Raw genomic sequence first — 27,189 nt, 5'->3', positions numbered from 1 at the left:
GTAACTTGCATCGACCAACACCAAATCTGCATCAACCGACGCATGCTCGACATAACACGAAAACCCTAGAGTTTTATGCGCCGTCCTCGCACTTGCATCGACCGACGCAATGCCGAGCATCGTGTTTCCCCGAAGCTTCTCGCCGGATCTTCGTTCCTGCAACCACAAGACTCGATCCCAAGCCACAAGAAAGCTTCCTAACGTCCAAAGCAACGATCTAACAAGTCTAACATCACACAACAAGCAGATTAAAGAGTTCGCTAGCTTAGATAAGTCATGGTCCTGCACTTACCTTTGCCATAGAAGAAATCCGACCCAAAACACAAGGAGAAACGTTCCTAGGACGCTCCTACAACGATCTCAGCTACAGATCTCACCCAGAAACGCCACAAACCTCCAAGAATCTCCCAAAACGCTCAAGAACTCTCACAAAGCTTTTTCTCTCTTTCTCTTTTCTCCAAAAACGGCCACCACCCACGAATGAGACAAAAAATCGTGTTAAGGGTTTTCCCTTCACCCAAAACGCATCGTTTAACTTAAGTCAAAACGCACGAAATTGAGTCAGCATCGACCGATGCTCCACCTGCATCAATCGATGCACATCCTAAAACGGGATTCCGGTTCGCGGATGTTACAAAAAACGAGTTCCTTCTAATTTTGAATGTTTATATTAACAAATATTTGAAATTCATATTTGTGTTCTTTATTTTAAATTTGTAACTGGATCATTTTGGAAACCAAATTATATATGTTTTTTTATGAAAAAAAGGAAGCATAAGACTTTTTAAAATATTGAAGGATCAAGTGAAATTTAAGATGTTAAAGTAGTATATTAAAGTTTTTTTAAAAAACTGTTAACTGGCCTAAAAAATAACAAAATATTTTGAGACTTCATTAATGGGGTTTGACACTTTTTACTGTAGTTTGTTTCTTTACAAGACTAAAATATTTTGATGACTATCATACATGTTTAAAAAAATATATACAAAATTACTACTAAATCTAACAAAAAAAATATTTATTTTTAATTTTGACAAAATAAAAATCAAATTTTAAAATTATTGTTTATAATCAGCATTTGACCATACAAGAGTGTGGGTAACTCTCCTAGTTATACGTAACCAGTGTTAAATTAAAATTACAACCCAAAACCAAACTCAATCTGATATGAAACCGAACTAAAAAGATAGATCCAAAAGTGAAACTATGCATGTATATTGTAATATAGTTTGGGAAAAATGTCATAAAAAATATTTTAAATTACAAAAATGGGATTTGAGTCTAGTAGTTAAGTAAGGTATGATTTCTCCCAAAGGGGTGATGGGTTCCAGTTCTAATTTAATTTTTTTTTTTTGGCAAGCTGTTAACGTTGACTTAACTTCTCCGTCAGTTGATTTGAAGATGTGCTTTTCTTTGTAAAATCAATAAAAATTAACTATTTAATTGGAAAGTCAACTAAAGTTAACTATTTAATTCACTACAAACAAAGTTTATGCTTTTTCAATATTTTTGGTAAGTTCAAGATTTTTATGACATTTTTCTTAATATAGTTTTACTGCATCCATGTTTTCTATTTTCCAAAAACAGAATTACTATATTCTAATGGAACCCAAAAGAAAAAGCTGATCAAAATCTTTAAAAAAATAAAATAAAAAAGATACATTATTTGTATAAAACTCAAACTCAACAAAAAAAACCAAAAACTATACCATACCAAATCATAAATGATATCTTTCGTTTCAACATTTAAATCAATTATCAATCCCTATAACCAAAATATTATCACAAAACGTATAAATAATGATTTTAATATCAAAATTAATAAATCGTAAATACCATTTCATTTATCCATCCATATCGCTCTCACTATTTTTATTCAACCTATTTAATGTTTCTCAACGTAACCTTATTCCTCAAGATGGCTAGAGTTTACTTTGGGCTTTTGTAGACATACGACTTGGCGAGATGGACAATGAAAACGAAGGAGATGGAGCTGAGACAAGCAAGTAGCCAATAGAAGTAATCAAGATGTGCCTGGTTCAGGTTATTATCGAACCAGCTCGCTTGACCGGACTGGCTTGTGGCTTTCTCGATGACCGATACCATGAAACTACTCAGGAAGTTTCCTATGCCGATTATGCTTAGGTATAGAGCCAGTCCCATGCTCCTAAGCTCGACAGGGATCTGTCCATAGAAAAACTCTTGTAATCCAACCATAGTGAAAACGTCAGACACTCCAAAGAGAACGTATTGTGGAATGAGCCAGCAAACACTCATTGGGACCGTGGCGTCAGGCGAGTCAACTAGCCCGTTATCTCGAGCGACCTTGAGTCTTTTCATCTCGACCAAAGCAGCTGTCGCCATTGAAATAATTGAGAGGAAAATGCCGGTAGAAATTCTCTGAAGTGTTGTGATTCCTGCTGGTTTATGAGTGAACGATCGTACGATTGGGACGAATAAACGGTCATAGATTGGGATGAAGAAGATAATTCCTAGGCTTATGAAGCATTGGAGTGTAGCTGCAGGGACTATGAGTGTTGATGAGATTGATCTGTCCATTGTAGATCCTTGCTTTGTGAAGAAAGTAGGAGATTGCCCATACACAATGCCAAAAACTAAACTACACATCCATATTGGAATGAGACTCAACACAGCTTTTGCTTCCTCAACTTCATATGAACCGCACGAAATTACCGCTCTATCCAAGAATCTGCATTTGCAAAAGATTAAATTTATTTTCCATTATCTTTTTGAGAAATGTAAATGTAAACAGTTTTGCTGTTGTACGTATGAAATTGAAAAAGAGAAAGTTGAATAGAATTTAAGGTATAAGCTGTATACATAAATATATGGTCGAGCATGCATTTATAGTAAACAAACTAAATAAGTGAAAAGGGGAAAAATGTTGAAACATGCCACATGCGACGAATAAATGTTTTAAATTTATAGACTGAAAAAAGTTTCAACCTTTATTTACTTTTTTGAAAAGTTAGTATATTGACTACGGTTTAACTGCGTTTAGATAAGCATATTGACTTGCAAAACCACAGCGTAAAAGAGCAAAGAAAACGAAAAAAAGAAAAAAAAAAAACATGTATAAATCTAGTATTACCTGAACTTATTCGAAGTTTTTTCGTTAGAAAGAAGAAGGCAAGTCTCATCAGAAGGAGTTTGTCGTCGGTTTTTGGCTGCAGCGATTAAAACAAGGCTAATTCTAACAAAAGGGTTATTATGTTTTTTCCCTTGTCTTTTTTCTTCTCCAGTGTTGAAACGGTATGTTTTGATTCCAAGTAAGAACAAGAACAGAGAAAGCATCATGGAGAGACATGGAATCCCATATCCTAAAGCCCAGCTTAGATTTTCTTGGACATAATTGATGACCAACCGAGTGGTGAATATGCCGGTTGATATCGCAAAATACAACCAGTTAAAGTAAGAGCTCTTGGCTTTGGACTCTACAGGGTCTTGTTCATCAAACTGATCTGCTCCTAAAGTTCTAAGACATACCTTGAAGCCTCCTTCCCCTAACGCAATCAAATAGAGAGCACAAAAGAAGACTCCTACTTTGACCTGAGAAACGCACGAAACATGTGTTTCTTGATCTCCACAGATATCAGGAATCGTCGCTGAATACGTAAGCAGCCCAAGTCCCTAAATAATTCAAGATCACACAAAATACAAATATTTGAGATTTTCAAGAATTGTGAGATTCGAGCTCAAGAATGAACAAGAAAAAGCTTTTGAGTAATTTATTACCATTATGTAGAAAGAGGAGGTTACGAGGATGGTACGGAAACGTCCGAGAAACGAGTCGGCGATAGAACCCCATATCAGAGGCAAAAAAGCTGCAGTTCCGAGCCAGAGGTTAACGTTTGACGCAGCAACCGCCGTTGACTCTTGTAGCGGCCCCGTGAAGTAGGTCATCAGATTTGAAGCTACCCCGAAGTAGGCGAATTTCTCCGCCATTTCAGCACCTGTTCGGAATATTCTCTTCTTTTAGTTGACGTGGAAGTTTGACGACGTAAGTGGATACAAAAAAAAAGGTCAAAGACTTACCAATGAAGAAGCCAGAAGATCTCCATCCACCGGAGGCGGATCTGACGGATGGATTGCCTTGAAAATCGACGGAACACTCGACAATATCGTTTGAAACTATAGTTCCAGTCTCATTATCGGCTGTGAACGTCGACATTGCCTCTTATAATATTGTCCGAGTCTCTGAGGGTTATTGGACTATATATAGTACATAAGATGGCCAAAATCTAATTTACGTTCATATGAAATTATTTAGCACGTGAGTCACGACGATCTAGAACTTAATTTATTGGTCCCTTGATAAATGCGACGCCATAAACTTCTTAGGTGTCAGGGAATGACACGCCATATCGAAGTAGTTGGGAACGAGGAGAAGAAATTTGCACAATAGATTGGTTATTATAATTAATTAAAATAAATGGAAGATTTTTTTTTTTTTTGGGTCAACAATAGGAAGATTAGATTTCAGATATAATGATGATACGGCCGATCTACATGCATGCCTGTCATGGAGTTCAGATTAACCAAATTCACAATGATCAATTCAACATCTATAGTCTAGGCTTCATATTATATAACCTTACAGCGTTTTCCACGTGAGTCACAACGAATACGCTATTGGTCAATTAATTGATTAATTACGACTAGACGCTAGAAAAGTCTACGGTTACAGGAAATGACACCGCGCGTAGATGAAGTGGTTGGGGACGAGGCAAAGTTGTCAAAAAAAAAAATAGGTGAAAGGTTTGATTTCAATTGATGAGAGGTCCGATCCGATCTTTACTTGGATGATGCATCCTATTTAACATTTTCTGGCAGACGCCAGATGATTGTAATCTTCACTTTTTTTTATTATTTTTTAGAAATTTGAAAACTACATTTTCTTTGACTATAGCATCGTAGACGTAGTGAATCGATTTTTTTTTATAAATTTCTTTTGGCCTACTGGCAAATTATAGTAAATCATTTTGTTTTGTTTGTAGCGGACACAAGAAAAATCAAAACTAAATATCTTACTTTTTCTGTTCATCACTACAAAAACTTTCTTTGTCGATTTAAAGTAAAATAAAAATATGTCGATTTTGAACTTTTTCAATTATTTTAAAGTGTTATTAACTTTTTAAATAATTTTAAAGTGTTATAGACTTTTGTACTAAGGTTAATAATATACTTTTTACTAAAGTACCTTTTTTTATTTTCGATTATAGATATATATATATATATATAAAATAAATTGAAATTGATGTCGAGGGAGAACACGGTGATGGAGGCAGATACGTCTAATCTGGCATCACGATCCCATGTGTGAGATAATTATTAATATGTCACCAACACAGCGTAAGCTGTATCGCAGTTAAATAAAGTTAGGTTCACGCAGAGAACGTTGCATGGCGAAATTGTGTGAGACAAACATTATTGTGTAGGAAAGCTTTACCCGAGAAAATGAAGGAAAAACTTTGTCAAAGCATTAATAAAAAATTAGCATGATCGCTTTTGTTTTTAGTGGCTTCATCAATATTATGGTAAGAAGTAAGACATTATTATGTTTAATAATTAAAAAATAATAATTTTGGATATTTATGAATTATATTTGCAATAATTTATTCAAAACTATTTTAATGTTGTTTATCTAAAATTATTCATAGTTATTCGAGATATCAGAATATGAATCGACTTTTTAACTCATGAAAATTTATATGATGTTGAATAATGTTTTGAGTTAACAATTTTACAAAGGATATAACTCCAAATTGTAAGTCAATCATAATACATTGTAACTCAAACTCAATTTTAAAAATTTTAGTTTTGTTGTTGATTGGTAAAATTTTTAAATAATCTATGAGTTAAGTCCATAACTCAACTTAACTCAATGGTAACTCATGTTACCAATCAAATATATGATGTTTTCAAGTTTCTATGCAACTTTTAGATTAGTTTAGTATTTATATTATGCAGTATTGTTTCTGATTGGTTGAACTTGTTAAAAGTAAAGACTTTTTAATCTGCGTGCTTTAGTTAAAACATCCTATATTTTGAAACGGAGGGAGTATAATATAAATATTTCGGATATATCCGGATATCCGGTTTTCATATTGTTTGCTATCCATATCCGGATCTGCCGAATATCTAAATTTATTATCCGGATTGGGATTCGAATCCGGATATCCTGTTTTACGGAGTAGAGTAGAGCGGATCCTAGATCGGATCCCGGATAGCGGATAATATGTTCCAGGCCTATGAAACCATAACAGAGATGGAAAAAGAAATTTCAGTTTTCTCATAATCAATAGTTTGACTATTAAGATGTATGTGCAGTGCTGGCCCAGAGGGGAAGCCATGTATGTCCTCCAATTTTTTTTTTTTTTGTTAAAGGTTTATTTAAAAATACATGGTATAGAAAAGACCCAATTTAGTATGAAAAAAAATAATTTTAGTATGAATTTGGGTTAATTTTTTTCACTTTTAGTGTAAACCTAAAAAGAAAAATGTTTATAACTTTTTTTTTAAAAATAAAAGATAAATTTTCTTTTTACTCTAAAGCCTCTAAATGGAACTGTGTGTAGGCAGTGCCGGCTCAAGGTTTTTAGGGGCCCATGGGCAAAAAAAAAAAAATTGAATAAAAGGCCATTTTTTTTTTTTTAACTTTTGTTATATGTTGAAAAATATGGATTTCATTTTGATAATATATAAACACTTAACAAGATTATAAAAAAATTATTTTCGTTCTATTGTTGGAGTCTGTTGAAATAATTGTGGAAGATAAAATATCTTTTTAGTTATTGACTCATCAAAATAAATTCTTAAAACATATTTTAATATATTATTTTGTTTTATAAATTTTTTTTGTCTCTTTTATTTTACATATATTTTTATATCTCTTTATCTTGTATTATTTTTTTTGTGCTCCTTTATCTTGTATTATTTTTTTTTTGTGCCACTTTATCTGACATTATTATTTTTTTTGTGCCCCTTTTATCTTATAATTTTTTTTTTATATAGAAAAAAAAATTATTTGCATCTTAAATCTTTAAACCCGGGGCGGTCACATTACTTGTTCCCCCATTTAAGTTGGCACTGTGTGTAGGGCATCCAATAATACTGGACCGGCACCATAAGACCATTTATACAACTCGATACGATATGCTATCAAGCCAATTCAGTTAAGAAGACTGATGACTATATGATGTTTTTAGAAGTGTTTGGTCTATTGTAGACATACGACTTAGCGAACCACAAGTAGGATGCTAAACCAGTGGAGCTAAGACAAGCGAGTAGCCAGTAGAAATAATCTAGATGAGCCTGGTTTAAGTCGTTATCGAACCAACTCGTTTGACCAGATTGGCTCGTGACTTTGTCAATGATTGATATCATGAAGCTGCTTAAAAAATTGCCGACCCCGTATATGCTTAGATTCAGAGCCATACCAACACTTCTAAGCTCACAAGGGACTTGGTCGTAGAAGAACTCTTGCAAACCCACCATTGTGAACACGTCTGCAACTCCAAAGATAACGTATTGCGGAACCAACCACCATACACTCATCAGTATCGTGACATCATCCCGAGCGGTCTGGAGCCTTTGAGTCTCAACCAAGGCGGCTACTACTATAGCAAGAATGGAGAGGAAGATCCCTGTGCCAATCCTTTGAAGCATTGTGATTCCTGATGGGTTTTGAGTGAAAGATCTTGCCACCGGGACGAGCAGACGGTCGTAAAGTGGGATGAAAATGACCATTGTTAGGCTTATGAAACATTGGAGTGTAGCTGCAGGGACTAAGAGTCCTGGTAAGATTGACCTGTTCATTGTGGCTCCTTGCTTTGTGAAGAAAGTATGGGATTGTGCACATATAATAGCGTAGACTAAGCAAGTCATCCATATGGGAACAAGCTTAAGCACTGCTTTGGCTTCTTCGATTTCAGCCAAACTACACGAAATCGCTGCCTTGTCGAGGAATCTGCCATAGTAACATATACATTCAGAGAAACCAAGATGGTATAATCACATATGTAGCCTTAAAAGACATTCAAGAAAAGAAAGATTTCTCTGTAGTGTTACCTGAATTGCTTGGAACTCTGGTCAGCAAGGAGAAGGAGGGCTTCGTTCGGGTTATAAAGATCTAAATTTTGTTGTCCTCTGTTCTTTAAGGCCTCAATGAAAACATGAATGATTCTAGCAAAAGGGTTCTTCTTTCCTACTCTTGCAGTGCTATAGCGGTAACTCTTAGTTCCAATGAGGAAGAGAAGCAGAGAAATTAGCATGAAAACACTTGGAATACCAAATCCTAAGAACCAATTTAGGTACTCTTGAATGTAGCTAGAGACCAAACGAGTGCTCAATATGCTAACACAACTTCCAAACATCAACCAGTTAAAGTAAGAACTCTTGGCTTTTGCCTCTTTTAAATCATTTCCATTCAACTGATCAGCTCCAAATACCTTAATACACGGTTTGTAACCGCCTTGTCCTATTGCTATAAGATACAGAGAACAGAAAAAGAGAATTACTCGGAACTGATTTGAATCTTTGGTGTCTGAAGTAGTCATGGCAGAAAAAGACAGCAACCCAAGTCCCTGTTTGTTTCATGATTAAACCATCTTAAGAAACAATAATGAAGTGACAGATTCTAACAAAGTTGTTTGAGAGGAAATGGTTATATGTATATACCAAGATATAGAGAGAAGACGAGATCACAATGGTACGAAAACGTCCGAGGAACGAGTCAGCAATAAAGCCCCAGAGAAGAGGCAAAAACGACACTGTTCCAGTCCATGCGTTGACATTGGCCGCAGCTGCAGCTGTTGACTCCCCCAATGGTCCCGTCAAGTACGTTATCAGGTTCGACGATATACCGCAAAAGGCGAACTGCTCCGCCATTTCAACACCTTATACAAACAAAACAAAACGGATTAATCTCTAGTATAAGAGTTTAACGAAGCTAATTTGGTGTAATCAGACTTAATTTACTAACCGATGATAAGCCTAGCCGATTTCCATCCTCCAGAGGATGATCTGCCGGCTGGTTTGTCCATGGAACTCTCAGTGTTGACCTGATGAAGAGTACCTTCAAGCTCATCGCAGGCGATCACCATTTGTCTTTTACAAATTAAAGTTGTCTTTTATGCACAAGAAGATAATAATTGAGTAAGTAGTATACGTCTTTTGTTATATTGAATTTAAATAGAGAAATACCCTAGAATAGCATTATTTTATTTTAGGTTTTTGTTCCAAAAATATCACACACACTTATATATTCCTAATCTAGCATTAGTGAATATTAAGTATTTAAACAAATAACACAATTGCTTTTTTAATAGCAAAAAAAATCAAACACAAGATCTTTCTCCGGTGAAGCTTGAATCTTCCAAGCTGAGATCTTCATCTCAGATATTTCAATTAAATGCTAAATCGATCGTCATAAGCTTCAATCAAATGATTTAATCAGAGTTTTATCGATTTCATTACCAATCGAATTCGGATTCGTTGCTCTGTTAGGTGTTGGTGATTTTAAGCAGCGACGAAGTAGAGAGACGAGACAGTTTGGTGTTGTTAGCTTAGTCTTCTACTCCAATGGTGAGATCGAGATCTCAAGGAACCACTAGGTGAGTGACTCCAACGCCTTTAGGTGACGTTGAGAAGCCGCTTCCCAACGGAGATCTCTACGTCGGAAGCTTCTCCGGCTTGCTTTCAAGTTGCAGATCAAAATGGTAGTGGTTTCATTGATGATAAAGAGTTTCAAGGAGCTCTTTCTTCTTATCAACAGAAATTCAGTATGAGAACTGTTCATCTTCTTATGTATTTCTTTTCACCAATAGCAATGCCCTGAAAATTGGTGAGCTTTCTTCTATATGCTTTTGATTGATTGAACAAGGATTGTTGTTCGGTAACGTTATTATGTCCATCTCTTCATTTCATTATAGCAAAATTCATACTTTGGGGCATTTCGTCAATGTTTTTTATATTAGCATGCTGGCAATTTTAACAATATTTTGTAGACTTCTCAATGAATAACTTGCTATTGCACAATCTCACTATCATCTTTTTGAATCTCTTTGTTTCATTATTTTAGTTCTAATTGAATTTATAAATAATCATTCTAGTTACATTCATTTCTCTTGCTAGCATAGTTTTAAATTGGTGTCCTGTACTAACTTGACAAGCCTCCACATTTTGTAGGACCTAAAGAGTTTACTGCACTTTTCTACTAGTTCAGAACTGAAAGGTAAGTTTTATAAATGTTTTCATGAATCTAATTGGGTTTCTGTTAGTGATATAGCATAGCAACATTGTTTGGAAGTTCCCTCATGTGGTTTGTATTGGGAATGGTTCAGTCCATTTTTGAGAAGTCTCACAAGGACATGAGCCGAAAATAGATGTAAAGGAGCTGAGAGATGTACTTTTGAGCCTTGGGTTTTGGTTTCTCCTATGATTTTGGATCTGCTTGTTTCCAAGTTTGACAAAAGTGGAGGAAAGAACAATTTTTTGGGATTTTTATATATTTTGGAAGACCTTCCTAAATATTCAGGATGTCTTCCTAAACATTATGAAATCCTTCCTAATTTTTTTAAATTTGAGTTTTTGAATCCTTTATTTATGTTTTGTCTTAATGTATCACAAATTACTCCATTTAGTGAGAGATAATAATTTTATTTTGTGCACATCCTGATATTTTATCTACACATACAATAGGTGTAATGATTTGATTTTGTGTCTTCCTAAATATTTATGAAGGTTATCATGAAATTTAAGATGTCATTCCTAAATATTATTGAATCTTTCCTAAATTTAATTAATTATGTTTCTATATATCTTTTTAATGCTTTGCCTCAATATATCAAAGATTCCTCCATCAATGAATGATACAGATTTCATTTCATGAAGGCTATCATGAGTTCCAAACTTTTTATGAACATCATCCTGAAATTTAAAAAAAACTTTTCGGAATTTCGTTCTTGAAATTAAAGAGAATCTGTAGCAGTAATTATGCTGAGGAAAGTCTTCATCAATTTTAAAATATCATTTCTAAACATCGTTCAATCATTTCTAAACATGGTTCAATAATTTTGTTTGTATCCAGCCTGGTGTTTTACCTGTATTAATGTTTATTGTGTACTTTCTACGAAGGAACAAATTGGCTTATTGTTTTGACTTATTGGTTATGCTCTCTTAGACCTTTCGTAAAGGCTTCAGGTTCAGATCCGAACATATGACAAAATACTTAACTTTTCTTTTTCATGAAAACCATCCTGAATTTTAAAAGATATTTCCTAAATATTATTCAATCCTTCCTGAATAATTTTGTTTGTAAAAACGAGCACGCTTGTTTAATACAAGCATCTTTTTTCTTTCCTCGGATCTTTGAGCCATACGGTTTTGTGTTCTTGGAACCTGGTTCCTGACCTTATCAAAGTTTGCTGTATCCACCTATGATTAATCAATGGTCACAACATGTTTACAAGACATAATCACAACGTAACAGATCAGACACTCTACCTGCAACAAGAAAATAGAGTTATTCGTCAATCCTCAAATACACTAAAACCATCTTAATGGCTTTAAAGACCTTAAATTTGAATAGTAGCAGTCAAGTTGTTTAACTTTTAATCCAGCAAAATGGGTTCTAAAAACCAAAATGTTCAGAAGCCAATTCACAAGCATTCGATAAGAAAATTAAGATGGAAGTAAGAACTATAGAGCTTAGAGACAATATATTAAGAAAGGATGAAATTTTCCAGTTGGTTAGTATCAAGAGCACAGGGAACAACATAAGTTCTGAAGCAAGCAATTGTAGCCTCATGTGTTCCTTATCTCAGCAGCTCAATAAATTTCTTCACAGCAAAAAACAAATTTGAACAAGAGTTACATGGTTTAAATTCAATGATCGACATTTAGCTGTGCCCAAACATAAAAAAGATTCTTTTAAGTCATTTTATACCTCTGCTAGTAACATTTCACATAACTGTGGCTTGAACATTTCAAAAGTGAAAATCCCAGGAGAGGACTCAACCATCATGTTTCTGAAACTTTGCTCCGACTTCTGACTAAAAGCTTTATGAAACGAAGGCACAAAGAAACTTGTAGGGTGAAGAGAATAATTCTCTCCATGTAGACGCTGAAAAAACCAGATTAACACAAAGCAAAAATTAAATGATTGAAATAACCAATTGAAATAACCAATTCAAGATTAAGACTTTTCAACCCAACTCGGTAAAAGAAAATTACGTGGTAAGAGACAAGACTTTCTTCTTGTATTCGTTATGCCTCATAATCTGGAAATTGAGATACGAATACAAAGCCACAAAAACGGAAGCTTGAAAACTATTAAAAATCAGGTAAAAAGGAGAAAGCTTTGACTCGAACTCGCTCACTGTCATGGAAGTATTAACAGGAGAAAGTCTAAAGGTAGATCTTCATAGGTTGATGAGATTAACACACACACCTGTTTCTGGAGCTGAAATAGAATACAATGATCATTGAGGACGAAAGGAGCTTGGGAGCGAAGGATGTTGATGGCGGTCTCAATGTCACCGGATTCAATCGAGTTTCAGATCCGGCGAATGATCAATCTGGAGTGGTAAGACAAGAGGAAGGAGACGATAATGGAGATGAGGATGATGAATTGGCGTCGTCTTCACTCATGTCTCTTCGTCAATCTCCTCTTGTCGGCGATGAGAATTGGCTGGGGAACACACAACTATAGTAATTTTAATTTTAGTGGTTTAACTATTTAATTAGAATAAGTGCTAAATTTGGAAAATAGAAGATTATGCGCTAAGTTTGGAAGAAAAACTTAAAATGATGCTATTTTTGTCAATTGCTCGTTTAAAGAAGAGAAATACTTGTCAATAGCACCATCTAAGTTTTTATTCCAAAGTTGGCACACATACTCAAAAGTTCCAAACTAGCATTAGTAAATATTAATATTTTTTATCTTAGTTAATAAAATTAATTGAAGGAAACAGAGGCCAAATCTCAAACGATGAACCTTAGACTAAATTAGGTATTTTCACCACTTTCTTCTCCGACGATGTGGCTAAAGGTGAAAGTTCCAGATTTCGAGTCTCTTCTCTGACAATAACCCTTTCCGGTAAAATCAACCTTAATAAATCAAAGGTGAGAAGAAACGAAATGAGGAGAATGATGAAGAAGAAACAATTTTCTCTGTGAAGTCAAAAAAATTCTAAAAAGGAGAAGAAATTAATTTTCAGATTCTGAGAAAATGACAAATTCAGAGGTTGTTGTAGAAACTAGACTGGATTCAAAAAGGAAGAAAAGGAAGAGAGATGGGATTGGGAACCAATATGAGGGAATCATTGAGATGAATAAGGAGAAGAAGGTTGGTGAGCAGAGGAAGAAAGCTCATGAAGTAGCTGATCCGATGGTTTTAAAAGAAGGATTTGGTGATGAGAGTAAGCTTGTTAGAACTGTTTTCGTTGGGAATTTGCCATTTAAGGTTAAGAAAAAGTCATCTTGAGGAGATTTAGTAATTTGGGTGTAATTGAATCTGTGAGGATATGTTATGTGCCTATTATCAATGTGAGTTTCTTATAGCTTAAAGATGAGTTATTTAGATTGAGTTTTGTGTTTAATTGTTGATTTTGTTTGTTTTTTTTAATTGATTAGTGAGAAGAGGACAAGGAAAGGAACTATAATGCTGAAACAAAATCGATGAGAAAGTTTAAGGTCTGTGCTTGAAACCATGTATTGTAATTCTGATTTTGAAGTTTAGTGAAGAAAAGTCTAATGTCAATCTGTTTGAAAGAGATAAGTATGTTAATTCTTCTTTGGCACATAATATGTCTCTGGTAATATAACCTCTTAGCCTTTTTGTTTATGTATAGATTGATTTATGGTTTTATGTTATATTCAGATTGATGGCAATAATATCCGCGTTGATAGAGCAGGTCCGCCTTGTAAGAAACGGAAAAGTCAGGTTGATGCTCATTTTTATGATCATAATAGGACAGTCTTTATGGGTCATCTCCCTTTTGATGTGAAGGTTACTTGTTTGTATTAGTCTTAGGACTCTTCTGTTCAATTTTGCAGTCATAGAACAGTATCTCAGATTCTCAGTCTTGTTGTATCCAAAAAGCGTGTGAACTTACAAAAACAGCTCCATGTCCTATTCTTTTGAAGGAAAGGTGGATTTGATGTAGAGAAGATTAAGCAGACACTTTGGTTATCATCTGCTGTGAAATTGCTTAAATCTGTTTGTACAAGGTGATCAATCATCAAATTATAGTCTCAATAGGCACAATATACTTAGCAGAGACAAAGAGAAATGGAAGAGCTAGTATGTCCCATGGTAAAGCAGAGGTTTCCACAATACATGGACGTAATTATGGTTCTGGTCATCAGCATTTTTTGAGATTTCTTAATATTTAGGAAAACTTCCCTAAAATTCAAGGATTCTTCCTAAACATTATGAATCCTTCCTAAATTTAAAGAAATGAGTTTTTGACCCATTTTCATTTCCTGTTTTACCTTGATGTATCGCAGATTACTCGATTTAGTGTGGAAATTTGATTATATTTTGTGCACATCATGACATTATATACATATCTATAGGAGTAATGATTTGAGTTTGCATTTTTCTAAATTTTTATTAATGTTATCCTGAATTTTAAAGAGTCATTCCTAAATATTACTGAATTTTTCCTAAATTTAAATAAATGTGTTTCTAACCTCTTTTTGATGTATTTCCTTATGTTAAAAATTACTACATTAGTAATGAGTATTGTGCATATCTTGGTGTTTATGAATATCCAGACTTTTTATGAAAGTCATCGTGAAATCTAAAATTTTTATGAAGATCATCCTGAAGTTTAAAGAATCCTTCATGAATTTCATGTAATCATAACTGAATTTTGTGGAATTTATCCTGAAATTTCAAAGAGTCCTTGAAATTAAAGAGAGCCGGTAGTAAACTCAATCATGTTATAGTGTTCTTTGATCCATCATCTACAACTATTGTAACCTAGATCCTAGAGTATAATTAATCATAAGCTCATTTGCATGACTATCATCTTGAACACTAACAAGACCACATTTTACCTTAAAGACTCAACCATCTTCAAAATTAGATAAAGGAGTCTCACAACCAGTACTATACGACATAACCTGCAATCAAGTAATAATATTTAGGAAGAAAACCTTAAACTTCAGGATAGCGTTCATAAAATATTTAAGAAGACACAAAATCAAATTATTAATCTTCACTATATAGATAAAATATCAGGATGTGCACAAAATAAAATCAAATATAACTCACCAAGTGGAGTTATATGTAATACATTATGGCAAAATATAAATTAATGGCAAAACATAAATTAAAATATTCAAAAACTCATTTCTTAAGATTTAGGAAAGTTTTCATGATGTTTAGGAAGATGTTCTTGAAACTTAGGAAGATTTTCCTAAATATCCAGAAATCCCAGAAATGATGATGATCATAATTAGAAGATCATCCCGTTGTACTCCGCATCATCAACACTACTAGCCAACTCTATCATCGACGAAGCACAAGCCGAAGACATCAACGAAAACGACAAACTTTCGTACATTTACCAACTGCTTTTTTTCCAATGATATTATATCAAACACTTGGTATGCAACAACTTTAATGTCCAAAGAGGAGAGAGTACCACTCAAATACACATTTCAGCTTCCAAATTACATATGATTTTCTATTTTATTCACAGTTCAGATTCCAATACCCAACAATTCAAGCCACCATTCATAATCAGATTTCATTTATTACCAACCAATGCCCAAACAATTCCAATACCCAAATTAACATTGGTTTAGCTCTGAGACCACCACTCATAATCAGACATACATATCGTAGAAGAGTTTCTTCAGGAATCTCAAAGAATGTTCTGGCTGAGAATGGAGTAACAAAGACCCTGCATCTCCGTTACATCGTAAAGACGTGGCTTCTCCGGTCTTCGTTCTCTTCCATCTTCGTACTTTTTCTTCCATCTCCGTTCTTCTTTTGCTTCTTCTTACAATAATCATCACGATGACATCACTACAAATTTACCCAATTTCTAAATTAAAAGCCATAAAAATCACTTTGAAAATCTCAAAATTTAAGATCGTAATTGATAAATGAAGAAGAAGAACAAGACCGAAGGCTTCACCGTAAGCATTGGAAACTTCACTTAAGCTTTCAAAATTGTAAGTAAAAAGTTATAATTAATTTTAATGATATATAAATTTGTGCTAAATTTGGAATATTTGAATGTGTGTGCTAGTTTTGGAACAAAAACTTAAATATGTGATATTTTTGTCAATTGCCCTTTAAAGAACGACTTTTAATTATATATATAAAAAAATATCAAACTAATTAACATAAATTTATCGATTCGATATCATCAATTTCTCTCGTTTGATTGTAGTTATTAATATTTTTCATTTGATATACTTTTATAGGGCAAGAGAACATTATCATATAACGATTATGTTTTACATGACTAGTTTTTCTAAAACTAGTTGTTATTCAATAAAAGTAACTCCAACATTGGCTTTGTTTATCCTTATTTGCATGGTTGTGAAGTTAATTTCTGAAATACAATAATGAAGCCTAGTTCAAATGGCAGAACAGAGAAAACAATGCTTTAGAGTTTAGAAGGTGTTTGGTCTATTGTAGACATATGACTTGGCGAACCACAAGTAGGAGGCGAAACCAATGAAGCTAAAACAAGCTAGTAGCCAGTAGAAGTAATCTAAATGAGCTTTGTCAGGTCGTTATCGAACCAGCTCGTTTGACCAGACTGGCTCGTGATTTTATCAATAACTGATACCATGATGCTGCTTAGAATGTTTCCTGCCCCGTATATGCTTAGTTTTAGAGCCATACCAACGCTTCTAAGCTCACAAGGGACTTGGTCGTAGAAGAACTCTTGCAAACCCACCATTGTGAACACATCCGCGACTCCATAGATAACATATTGTGGAACCAACCACAACACGCTCATCAATATTAGTTCATCGTCCCAAGCAGTTTGGAGCTTTTTGGTCTCGACCAAAGCGGCTATTACTATAGCAAGAGTGGAGAGGAATATCCCTGTGCCAATCCTTTGCAGCATTGTGATTCCTGATGGGTTTTGAGTGATGGACCTCGCGAATGGGACGAGTAAACGGTCGTAGATTGGGATGAAAACGCCTATTGCGATGTTTATGAAACTTTGAAGTGTAGCTGCAGGGACTAAGAGTCCTGGTGAAATTGACCTGTTCATTGTGGCTCCTTGCTTTGTAAAGAATGTAGGGGCTTGTGCATATACAATGGCGTAAACTACACAACTTGTCCATATTGGAATAAGCCTAAGAACCGCCTTTGCTTCTTCGATTTCAGCCATTTCACATGAAACAGCTGCCTTGTCTAGGAATCTGCATAGTATCCAAGAGAAATAAACTATAAACTTTTTCTTTGTGATAATTTTTCACATATTATTATGTTACCTAAACTGTTTGGAACTTTGGTGAGCTTGGACAAGGAGAGTCTCGTTCGCGTCAGCCATATCATCGAAATCAGGTTGTCTTCTGTTCTTTAAAGCCTCCATGAAAACACGACTGATTCTAGAGAAAGGGTTTTTCTTTCCTCCTCTCTCAGTACTAAAACGGTAAGAGGTAGTTCCAAGGAGGAAAAGAGACAGAGCAAGCAACATGGAAACACTTGTGATACCAAAACCTATTGACCAGCTTAGGTTCTCTTGAATGTAGGTAGAGACCAAACGAGTCGTCAATATGCTAATACAGTTACCAAAGAACATCCAGTTGAAGAAGGAACTCTTGGCTTTTCTCTCTCTTAGATCGTAACCATCGAACTGATCAGCCCCAAATACCTTAATACACGGTTTGTAACCGCCTAGTCCTATTGCTATAAGATACAGAGAGCAGAAGAAGAATGTCACTTGGAACTGATTCGAATTTTCGGTGTTTGAAGGAGTCATGGCTGAAATAGACAGCAACCCAAGTCCCTGTTTGATTATGTTTCAAATATAATTATTCATCAAAATCTCTAGTAATAGAAATGTTTTGAGAGGTGAGTATTTTTATATACCAAGATATATAGAGAAGATGCGATGACAATGGTGCGGAAACGACCGAGAAACGAGTCAGCTATAATGTAAGAACAGAGAAACTAAGGGTGTATTTCCATTGAAGATACTTTTCTAATTAATCTTTTAGTTGGGTTTTACAATGCTATTTATATACAAAAGTTATAGAACAATCTAGACTTTTTAGGAGGCAACCTTATCCTTAACTTCCAGCTGTATTGATAGGGATTAATGAGCTTTTGAATTTGTTACCGTTCCTCTGATTTGCAGGTCTGATCCTCTGTTGAGCAGGTCTGTTCCGTCTGGTCCGCTGTTTGCAACCTGCAGTTTTGTTCCTCTGTTTTGCAGGGTTGTATTGTCGATGAAGACTTTGTCTTCTTCTGTTGACTAAGGCTGAGATTATCTTGTTGGGCTTGGGCTGTGTCTCCATTCTTTTTGTCAAGGCCCACATTATCTCTTACACCCTCCCTCAAACTTGACGTGGGTGAGACGCTAGAAGCAGACACGCCGAGTTTGCCACAAAGATCAAAGAACGACGGACGTGGTAGGGGTTTTGTGAAGATATCGGCAAGTTGCAGTGTTGCTGGGATATGATGAGTTTCAATGAGACCGAGAGCTACTCTTTCCCGAATAAAGTGAAAGTCCTTGTCAAAGTGTTTAGTACGGTTGTGTAGAGCCGGGTTTGCAGAAAGGTAGACAACAGACAGGTTGTCACAGAAGACTCGGGTGGGTTGATACTGAGAAACGCCAAGATCACATAGGAGGGAGGAAATCCACATGAGTTCACGAGCCACAACCGATAAGGCTCGATACTCTGACTCAGTGGAGGAGTTTGAGATGGTTTTCTGACGTTTTGCAGACCATGAGGTCAAAGTGGAGCCAAGTAAGATGCAAAATCCCGATGTGGATCGCCGTGTATCCTTGCAGCCAGCATAGTCACTATCACAAAATGCAGAGAGCACCGGATTATTGTGTTTTCGAATTGGAAGACCCATGTTGATGGTTCCTTTCACATACCGGAGAATTCTCTTGAGCAGACTGAAGTCAGAGTTTGTGGGATTGTGCATTCTTTGGCATATGAAGTTAACTGCATATTGGAGGTTCGGTCGTGTAATTGTCAGATATTGCAGTTTGCCTGCTAGACTCCTGAAGTAGGTCGGCTCAGAGAATGGTGTAGTGTTGAGGTTCTCCAGCTATTGTGGCAGAGGAGTGGGCATGGGATTGCAGTCCGACATGCCAGCTTAAAACAGAATCTCTGAGGCATAACCTGTTTGATGCAGAAGCAGGCCATTTGATAGAGTCTCGAACTGTATGCCAAGAAAACAACTTGGTGGACCAAGATCCTTCATTGAAAAACGAGTATTGAGAGCAGTGAGGAGTTGTTCTAGTAGAGACATGTCATTGCCGGTTAGGAGTATGTCATCTACGTAGAGGAGAAGCACCAAGGTCTTCTGATATTGATTACACACAAATAGAGAGGGATCTGATGTACTGCATTCAAAGCCAAAATCAAGCAAGAAGTTGCTGAATGTATCGAACCATGCCCTCAGAGCCTGTTTTAAGCCATAAAGGGCTTTAGTGAGACGACATACGTGATTTGGCTTGTCTGGATCGACAAAACCTGACGGTTGATACATAAACACAGGTTCCTGCAGTTCACCATGCAGAAACGCAGTTGATACATCAAGTTGCTTGATAGGCCAAGAATGAGCAACAGCCGTATCAAGAACTAGACGTATGGTGGCAGTCCTTACAACAGGACTAAAAGTTTCAAGATAGTCCACTCCCTCTTCTTGGTCAAAGCCCTTGGCCACAAGACGAGCTTTTAACTTGTCGATTGTTCCATCAGGTTTGAGCTTCGTTGTGAATACCCACTTGGAGGATAAGATATTCATGTCTTCAGTGGGTTTGGTAAGAGACCAGGTTCGCAATATATGAATCCGTTTAATCTCTTCCATGACTGCATTGTTCCAACCCGGATGTTTCATGGCCATGGTAATATTTTTCGGTTCAACTGCAGTATGTTTGGAGGCGAGAAGAGCATAGCGCTTGTTCAGTTTCTGAATCCCATCCTTTGATCTGGTTGTCATGGGATGGAGACTGTTTGTAGTCACTGGTACGATGGTTGTACTCGGAGCAAGATCACTATGTGTAATGGTTGCAGTCTGTATCAGGATCTACACCATAGTCATGGGGAGGTGGGGACTCTGATTCTGCAGCAGAATCTTCATCAAGATCATGATCATGATTCAGCTCTTCTGCTTCTGGATCGGTGTGTGACATTGTTGCGACACGATTATGAATCAATGTGGTGTTAGTATCCTCTGACTGCTTGGATGAAGAGTGCAAGTCTGATGAAGAACACGAGTACATTTGTTGCCAAGCCTGAAGAAGAGGTGTTGTATATGATGGAGAGAGCTGCTGAAATTTCTCTTTAAATGGAAAGTGACACTCATCAAATATGACGTGTCTGGAGATATACACTTTACCGGTTGGAGGGTGTAGGCAACGATAGCCTTTGTATTGGCTGTGGTAGCCAAGGAACACACATTGTAGTGATCTTGGATCAAATTTGTTCTGAGCTAGAGGCCGCAGACACGGGTAGCAAGCAGAACCGAAGACTCGGAGGAAGGAATAGTCGACTTTTTCTTGATGAAGGGTTGTATGAGGACTGACATCATTTAGTACTGAGGAAGGGAGAATGTTAATAATGTAGTTGGCCGTGAAAAACGCTTCTACCCAGTATTTCAAAGGTGTGTAACTATGAAATAGCATAGACAGTTCAATTTCTACTAAATGTCGATGCTTCCTCTCTGCAAGACCATTTTGTTGTGGAGTGTAGGGACATGAGATCTGATGATGAATCCCATGCTCTTGAAGATGTTTCTTGAAGTTATTACTTGTAAACTCTCCACCCCCATCACTTTGAAAGATTCGTATTTTTGCATTCAATAGATTTTCAACCAGCTTTTGAAATGCAATAAACACTGAGTAGAAATCTGACTTTAAATGTAATGGATAAAACCAGGAGAATCTTGAATAATCATCAACGAAAACCACATAATATTTGAACCCTTGGTTTGACACAACCGGTGAGGGTCCCCAAAGATCACAATGGATCCTATCTAAAGGCTTTAAACTGCGAGAAGTAGAAGAAAAAAACTGAAGCTTGGTGCTCTTTCCCATCTGGCAAGGCTACCAAACAGGAGATGTTCTGCTCTTATTGATTTGAATTTCCTTGCAGGCTAGAAGATGCTGCAGAGATCTTGAGTTTGAGTGTCCTAGACGATGATGCCAAGTTTCTAAGCTTGCTGCACATCGTCGATTTGAAAAACAAGCCACAATCTCTTGATTCTGCAGCACATAAAGTCCTTCTTTACGAGGACCGTTGGACACCACCTTCTGAGTGTTTAAATCGATGATGTACACTTTATTAGAATCAAAGAAAACACCACAGGGATAGTCATCGCATAACTTGGAGACAGAAAGCAGAGATTTCTTGATGTCAGGACAAACTAACACCTCATTAATGGGAATAGTACCTTTGGATGAAGATATGGTGGTGGAACCAACATGAGTTATGGGAAGATAGGCTCCATCCCCAACCATTACCGTATCATTTCCTTTGTAAGTGGTGGTGCCTTGAAGACCAGAGGTAGATGACGTTATGTGGGCTATTGCAGCTGAGTCTGGATGCCACTCTCGACCATTTTCTTCAGATACCCGGAGAGAGGCAAAAGCTTGCGTTGGGACGTCACTTTGATAGTTGTTATCGAACCTGTTGTAACATTTGAGGGCAGTGTGACCAATGCGACCACATATTTGACAGATAGGTCTCTCGCCTTGAACATGAGGAGAGGACTGGTGTTGAGTGAATCCAACCTCGTGTTGTATAGCCTCCTCTGCCTTTGTTCTGACCGAAGCGACCACCACGACTTTTATGATTCGGAGCAAACTGAGGAGCACACGGATTTATCTTTTCAGTCATAAAGGCAAGGTGAGGAGTGACAGTGGTTGTATCCTTATATGACTGTAGTTTACTGTCGAATCCTTGAACTTCTGAAATCACATCGTTGAAGGTAGGTGGTGGTAGTTTGCTCAAGGAACTTTGAATTACCGTAGCAATGGGGTCGTACTCCCTTCCCAGTCCATTGAGAAAGCCAAAGATCTTCATAGATTCATCTACAGGCTTCCGAATGGAGCTGAGAGAGTCGCAAATGGTCTTGAATTCTCTAGCAGAGAAAGTTTTACCCTTCTTGGAAACGAGTTGCAGGTTGCGACGGAGAGAAAACTCTCTGGCCACGCTGCTTTTGTTGAAGTTTTCAGCAAGCGAGACCCAGATTTGATGAGAGGTTTCAAGACTGTGAACATGACCAAGAACCTCTTCGGATAGAGTTCCAAATAACCAAGACCGGACTTCGGTGGTGACATCACCGTTGGTGACACGACGGGTCTGAGCTGGGACCGAGACAGCTCCGTTGACGAACCCGATAAGTTTCTGACTGGAAAGGAGAGACTCGAACTGCGTCTTCCACAAGAGGTAGTTGTTGTCATTGAGTTTGAGCGTGACTGAGCTCGAGACATGGACGTTGTCTGGAAAGGGATATGCGGTTGCCATTGAGATGCCTGTAAGAGCTTAGAATGGCTCTGATACCATGTAAGAACAGAGAAACTAAGGGTGTATTTCCTTTGAAGATACTTTTCTTATTAATCTTTTAGTAGGGTTTTACAATACTATTTATATACAAAAGTTATAGAACAATCTAGACTTTTTGGGAGACTTTCCTTAACTTCCAGCTGTATTGATAGGGATTGATGAGCTTTTGAATTTGTTACCGTTCCTCTGATTTGCAGGTCTGATCCTCTGTTGAGCAGGTCTGTTCCGTCTGGTCCGCTGTTTGCAACCTGCAGTTATGTTCCTCTGTTTTGCGGGGTTGTATTGTCGATGAAGACTTTGTCATCTTCTGTTGACTAAGGCTGAGATTATCTTGTTGGGTTTGGGCTGTGTCTCGGCCCACATTATCTCTTACATATAAAACCTCCGAGTAGCGGCATAAACGAAACGGTTCCAATCCAAGCATTAACATTTGTTGCGGCTGTAGCTGTTGACTCACCTAATGGTCCGGTCAAGTACATTATTAGGTTTGACGATATCCCGAAGTAAGCGAATCGCTCCGCCATCTCCACACCTACAAAAATATTATATACAAAAACAAAGAGAATTATCAAATATTATATGGTGACTGTGTGAGTGTGTGAGTAAAAGGAGCTCAACTGTGCTTACTTACCGATGATGAGCCTCGCGGATCTCCATCCACCAGTGTTATTTCCTCGGTTATTAAGAGAAGCCTCAGTGGTATCTCCGAGCTCATCTGCAGCTGAGGAGCCGGTGATAGCCATTGTATATGGGATTGATTGGTTCTGATAGTATTAAAATATATGTTAATCATTGTAGGAATTATGTTAGTTTGTTTTATTCCTTTCTTTTCAAAAGTTTAAAGATAAGAAAGCTCACACGCACGTTATATGTCTTTCGTTCATGGCCACAAACATATATCTCTTTTTTAGAAATATCTTAGACAGAGCCGGCGCTAGCATTTCAATAGGGCTACAAACAGAGGAATAGTTACAAATGGCATTTATTTAGAAACTACACTCCGTCCACACGACGATAGGTGTACGACCTGGAAATGAATAGGAACGTAAAGAACCCAACGGCGCTAACAACGGCAAGTAAGTAATAGAAGTAATCGAGATGGGCTCTGTTCAGATTACTATTGAACCAGCTGTCTCCAGCGTCTCCTCCAGTGGTTAAGTCGATCAGAGAGATAAGTAAGCTGCTCAATAAGCTTCCCACGCCTAACGCACTTAAGTAGAGAGCCATACCGATACTTCTCAGCTCAGTGGGAACTTGGCTATAAAAGAACTCTTGCATTCCCACTAAAGTGTGCAGGTCGGCTAATCCCAGCAATATATACTGAGGGAATAACCACCAGATCGACATTGGACCAGTTATGTTCGGTTGGTCTATAAGTCCGTGTTCTTTTGCAGTCTTGAGCCGTTTTGACTCAACCAGAGCTGCAACCACCATAGTGAGAGTTGCTATTACCATTCCAGTTCCAATTCTTTTGAGTGTTGTGATGCCACAAGGATCTTTGGTTATTGACTTTCCCATTGGGACCAAAACACGGTCGTAGATGAGGACAAAGACTATAATTGATAAGCTGATCAGGGCCTGAAGAGAAGCAGGTGGGATCATTACACCAGGAAAAATTGTTCTTTCCATTGTGACACCTTGCTTTGTGAAGAAAGTCATGTACTGTGCGTATGGTATGGCGTAAGATAGAGTTGTAAGCCATACTGGAATTAGCTTGACAAGAGCTGTGGCATCTTCTACATCTCTAGACTTGCATGACATTTCTCCATCATTGGGAACAAGCAATGCTTTGTTGAGAAAACTGTCACAAGAAAGTGTATTTAAATTCATAATCATGCAAGTATGCAACAAGGCTGTCCGAACCGTAACATCTATGATTGCTATATGTCAAACATACCTCAGCTCCTCTGGAGAATCTTGAGATGGATTTGCCTCAAGCTCAGCTATGCATAATTCTGAGGAACTCAATCTTTGGTTCTTGAATGCTAATAAAAAGACTCTACCTATCCTGGTAAAAGGGTTGGTTTCTTCTACTTGTCTTCTTTTACTGTACCTATAAAGTCTTCTTCCTAACACGAAAAGAACAAGAGAGATCACCATGAACACACACGGGATACCAAATCCAAGCGCCCAGCTAACGTATTCCTGGATGTACACAACCACTAAAATCACCAGGCTGATTCCTGCACATATACTAAAATACCACCAATTGAAGAAAGAGCTTCTATCCCTGTACTCTTGCAGGTTCTTCTCATCAAACTGGTCAGCACCAAAAGCCTGAACACAAGGTTTGTGCCCACTTTGTCCAATAGCCACCAAATACAGAGAAAAGAAGAAGAGTGCATTGACAAAAGACGAAGGTGAAGAGGTCACTTCAGTAGTGTTGGGAATCATAAACGCAGATGAAGTCAGAAATGCCAGTCCCTGTCATCAAAATCCAAATTATGTTCAAGTCAGTTTCTGCTTCTAATATGATCGACAAAATCGAAAAAAAAAGAGACAGAACAAAGACGAACCAGTACATAGATAAGAGAAGCAATGATAATTGTTCGGTACCGACCAAGAAAAGCGTCAGCGACAAAAGCTCCAAGAACAGGAAGAATAGTGGAAATACCCGACCAAGCGTTGACATTAGCGGCGGCGACAGCGGTAGATTGACCGAGTGGTCCAGTCAAGTAACTTATTAGGTTTGATCCGATCCCATAGTGCGCAAACCTCTCCGCCACCTCCACACCTGCCAAAACAAAAATGTCCTCAAGAGAGAGATTCAAAAAAAAAGGAGGTCTAAAAAAATAGTGAAACAGAGCAGCTCGTGATTATAATGATGGAGCTTACCGATTATGAACCATGCAGCTCTCCTTCTACCTGTATTGGATCTTCTAGCGTCGAATCCACGGTGGTCAACGGCGTCGATCACGCGTTCTTCTCCAGAATTAGCCATTTGGAGAGAGACTAGAAATAAGAACTTTTTTTGTAACGCCTAACAATTTACAAAATACATTTGAAATATATATATATATATATTCCAATACTATAACACTTGGACTGCAGAATTTGAATTTTCTTGTCTCTTTTGTATACATAGTTTCTGTATGAGACATGTGTTCCGACTGTCTTTTAAAATTCTGGAATAAGCCTAATAAGAGCTGTGGCGTCTTCGACATCTCTAGACTTGCATGCCATATCTCCATCATTGGGTACAAGCAAGGCTTTGTTGTTGAGAAACCTGTCACAAGATAATGGATTATATAACCTCATAACCAACCATACAAGCAAGGCTTCCGAACCATAGCTTAACGTATATATTGAACATAAAACTGGTCAGCACCAAAAGCCTGAACACAAAGCTTGTGTCCACTCTGTCCAAGAGCGCATTGAGTAAAGAAGGAGGTGAAGAGCCAATCCCTGACACCAAATTCAAACTCTTTCTCAATCTCCTTGTTGAAGAACAAGTAAAAGCCAATACCCATCATAAAGATTCGATTTTTTTTTTTTTGGTATCAAAGAATCGATTTTTATCAGTCCGATCGAAAGAGAAGAGACGAACCAGAACGTAGATAAGAGAAGCGATGATAATAGTTCGATACCGACCGAGAAAAGCGTCGGCGACGAAAGCTCTAAGACCAAGCGTTGACATTAGCGGCGGCTCTCCATCTACGGGTATTAGATCTTCTGGCGGAGAATCCACGGTGGTCAACGGCGTCGGTGACGTACTCTTCTTCTCTGAGAAGAGAAGTTTCTCCACAAGTCGTCATTATCTTCTCTGTCTCCAACGAAAGCGACAAGGAACGAGGTACTGATTTGAGTTGTTCACCTTTGAAAGCTAATTTCTCTGTCCTTTTCTTTTTTCATATATTTTTAATTACTTAATTAGTAACTGTCATATTGTACTTTTCACAAGTGAATTTTTAAAGATCTAGTGACAGCCACAGTATATAAAATGAATTGATATGATTGTCAAAAAAAAAAAAAAAATGAATGATATGATAATGGGAGAAAAAATAGTAATTATATGTACATGAATAAAGAAGGATTCACAATCTTGAAGTTGAAACATCTCTTTTAGTTGCTCACAGAAACCATCTAGGATTTGATTATGAGTGAGAGGATGATCTTAGCTGGAGAACCAAAGTTGCATCAAAATTGTGGTTGTGATCAATCACATTGCGGAGATATTCTGCATGCTTCCATGGAGTCTCGTTAATATGGATTAAGATAGTATTAGATGTGTGATTATATGGAAGTTCATGGGAAGCCTTGGCGTCACGCAAAAATTAACAGTTAGTGTATCGTCAAAATGAATAACAATCTTTGGTAGACTAAAAGTCCATAGGTTTGTTTCTACAGTATTATTCACATGACGAAAACAAAAGAAAAGAGTACGTACGCTTTCATCCACCACCTATCAAACATTGACGTATAGGCGGATAGGCCCAT

At 37.0% G+C, this 27,189-nt stretch overlaps 3 protein-coding genes, 1 long non-coding RNA gene and 2 pseudogenes across 9 annotated transcripts; 1 reads left to right on the top strand and 5 right to left on the bottom strand.

Moving 5' to 3' along the window:
- Positions 1 to 1,619: 1,619 nt before the first annotated feature.
- On the bottom strand, positions 1,620 to 4,576 carry LOC104700929 (protein NRT1/ PTR FAMILY 5.12). The gene is made up of 4 exons (XM_019227624.2): positions 4,057 to 4,576; positions 3,757 to 3,974; positions 3,113 to 3,651; positions 1,620 to 2,710 (listed from the first exon to the last, which is right to left on the bottom strand). The coding sequence occupies exons 1-4, from the start codon at positions 4,190 to 4,192 to the stop codon at positions 1,930 to 1,932; spliced, it is 1,674 nt and encodes a 557-aa protein (XP_019083169.1). The 5' UTR covers positions 4,193 to 4,576; the 3' UTR covers positions 1,620 to 1,929.
- Positions 4,577 to 7,006: 2,430 nt separating this feature from the next.
- LOC104704527 (protein NRT1/ PTR FAMILY 5.11-like) lies at positions 7,007 to 9,794 on the bottom strand. The gene is made up of 4 exons (XM_087460089.1): positions 9,005 to 9,794; positions 8,701 to 8,918; positions 8,092 to 8,606; positions 7,007 to 7,990 (listed from the first exon to the last, which is right to left on the bottom strand). The coding sequence occupies exons 1-4, from the start codon at positions 9,123 to 9,125 to the stop codon at positions 7,213 to 7,215; spliced, it is 1,632 nt and encodes a 543-aa protein (XP_087316215.1). The 5' UTR covers positions 9,126 to 9,794; the 3' UTR covers positions 7,007 to 7,212.
- A 1,446-nt stretch (positions 9,795 to 11,240) lies between these two features.
- On the bottom strand, positions 11,241 to 12,731 carry LOC147941175 (uncharacterized). 3 transcript variants are annotated; one of them, XR_015562794.1, is made up of 4 exons: positions 12,473 to 12,700; positions 12,256 to 12,400; positions 11,969 to 12,145; positions 11,241 to 11,526 (listed from the first exon to the last, which is right to left on the bottom strand). It is a non-coding gene; the product is annotated as an uncharacterized LOC147941175 (long non-coding RNA). The 3 variants fall into 3 exon arrangements; XR_015562795.1 differs by having other exon boundaries at positions 11,241 to 11,457; XR_015562796.1 differs by lacking the exon at positions 11,241 to 11,526 and adding an exon at positions 11,745 to 11,861 and having other exon boundaries at positions 12,473 to 12,731.
- Positions 12,732 to 12,799: 68 nt separating this feature from the next.
- On the top strand, positions 12,800 to 14,082 carry LOC147941174 (nucleolar protein 12-like; annotated as a pseudogene).
- A 2,577-nt stretch (positions 14,083 to 16,659) lies between these two features.
- Positions 16,660 to 23,592, bottom strand: LOC104700927 (protein NRT1/ PTR FAMILY 5.11-like; annotated as a pseudogene). The gene is made up of 3 exons (XR_015562268.1): positions 23,384 to 23,592; positions 17,497 to 23,284; positions 16,660 to 17,424 (listed from the first exon to the last, which is right to left on the bottom strand). The product of XR_015562268.1 is annotated as a protein NRT1/ PTR FAMILY 5.11-like (transcript).
- A 43-nt stretch (positions 23,593 to 23,635) lies between these two features.
- LOC104700925 (protein NRT1/ PTR FAMILY 5.13-like) lies at positions 23,636 to 26,590 on the bottom strand. Of its 3 annotated transcripts, none has more exons than XM_019227619.2 (6): positions 26,300 to 26,577; positions 26,081 to 26,157; positions 25,588 to 25,978; positions 25,269 to 25,486; positions 24,650 to 25,176; positions 23,636 to 24,553 (listed from the first exon to the last, which is right to left on the bottom strand). In XM_019227619.2, exons 3-6 carry the CDS (start codon positions 25,691 to 25,693, stop codon positions 23,746 to 23,748), a joined length of 1,659 nt encoding a protein of 552 aa, XP_019083164.1. In that variant the 5' UTR covers positions 25,694 to 25,978; positions 26,081 to 26,157; positions 26,300 to 26,577; the 3' UTR covers positions 23,636 to 23,745. The 3 variants fall into 3 exon arrangements, with proteins under 3 accessions (XP_019083164.1, XP_087315329.1, XP_010414832.1); XM_087459203.1 differs by having other exon boundaries at positions 25,313 to 25,486; positions 26,300 to 26,535; XM_010416530.3 differs by having other exon boundaries at positions 25,275 to 25,486; positions 25,588 to 26,157; positions 26,300 to 26,590.
- Between the last annotated feature and the right edge of the window lie 599 nt (positions 26,591 to 27,189).

Source organism: Camelina sativa, chromosome 7, assembly GCF_030686135.1.
Source record: "Camelina sativa cultivar CO46 ecotype springtype chromosome 7, ASM3068613v1".
NCBI lineage: Eukaryota > Viridiplantae > Streptophyta > Magnoliopsida > Brassicales > Brassicaceae > Camelina > Camelina sativa.
The sequence above is the reverse complement of the archived record's forward strand: the minus strand, read 5'-3'. Positions and strand labels throughout refer to the sequence as shown.

What these genes read in the sequence shown, in the direction of transcription:
- LOC104700929 (XM_019227624.2), bottom strand. Translation starts at nt 4,192, where the DNA reads ATGTCGACGTTCACAGCCGATAATGAGACTGGAACTATAGTTTCAAAC. An exon ending in ATCTTCTGGCTTCTTCATTG is followed by an intron (nt 3,975 to 4,056) that starts GTAAGTCTTTGA and finishes TATTCCGAACAG; the next exon opens with GTGCTGAAATGGCGGAGAAA. An exon ending in AAAACTTCGAATAAGTTCAG is followed by an intron (nt 2,711 to 3,112) that starts GTAATACTAGAT and finishes TTGCAAATGCAG; the next exon opens with ATTCTTGGATAGAGCGGTAA.
- LOC104704527 (XM_087460089.1), bottom strand. Translation starts at nt 9,125, where the DNA reads ATGGTGATCGCCTGCGATGAGCTTGAAGGTACTCTTCATCAGGTCAAC. An exon ending in CGTCTTCTCTCTATATCTTG is followed by an intron (nt 8,607 to 8,700) that starts GTATATACATAT and finishes TGAAACAAACAG; the next exon opens with GGACTTGGGTTGCTGTCTTT. An exon ending in CAGAGTTCCAAGCAATTCAG is followed by an intron (nt 7,991 to 8,091) that starts GTAACACTACAG and finishes TTACTATGGCAG; the next exon opens with ATTCCTCGACAAGGCAGCGA.
- LOC104700925 (XM_019227619.2), bottom strand. Translation starts at nt 25,693, where the DNA reads ATGGCTAATTCTGGAGAAGAACGCGTGATCGACGCCGTTGACCACCGT. An exon ending in CTTCTCTTATCTATGTACTG is followed by an intron (nt 25,177 to 25,268) that starts GTTCGTCTTTGT and finishes TTTTGATGACAG; the next exon opens with GGACTGGCATTTCTGACTTC. An exon ending in GATTCTCCAGAGGAGCTGAG is followed by an intron (nt 24,554 to 24,649) that starts GTATGTTTGACA and finishes TTCTTGTGACAG; the next exon opens with TTTTCTCAACAAAGCATTGC.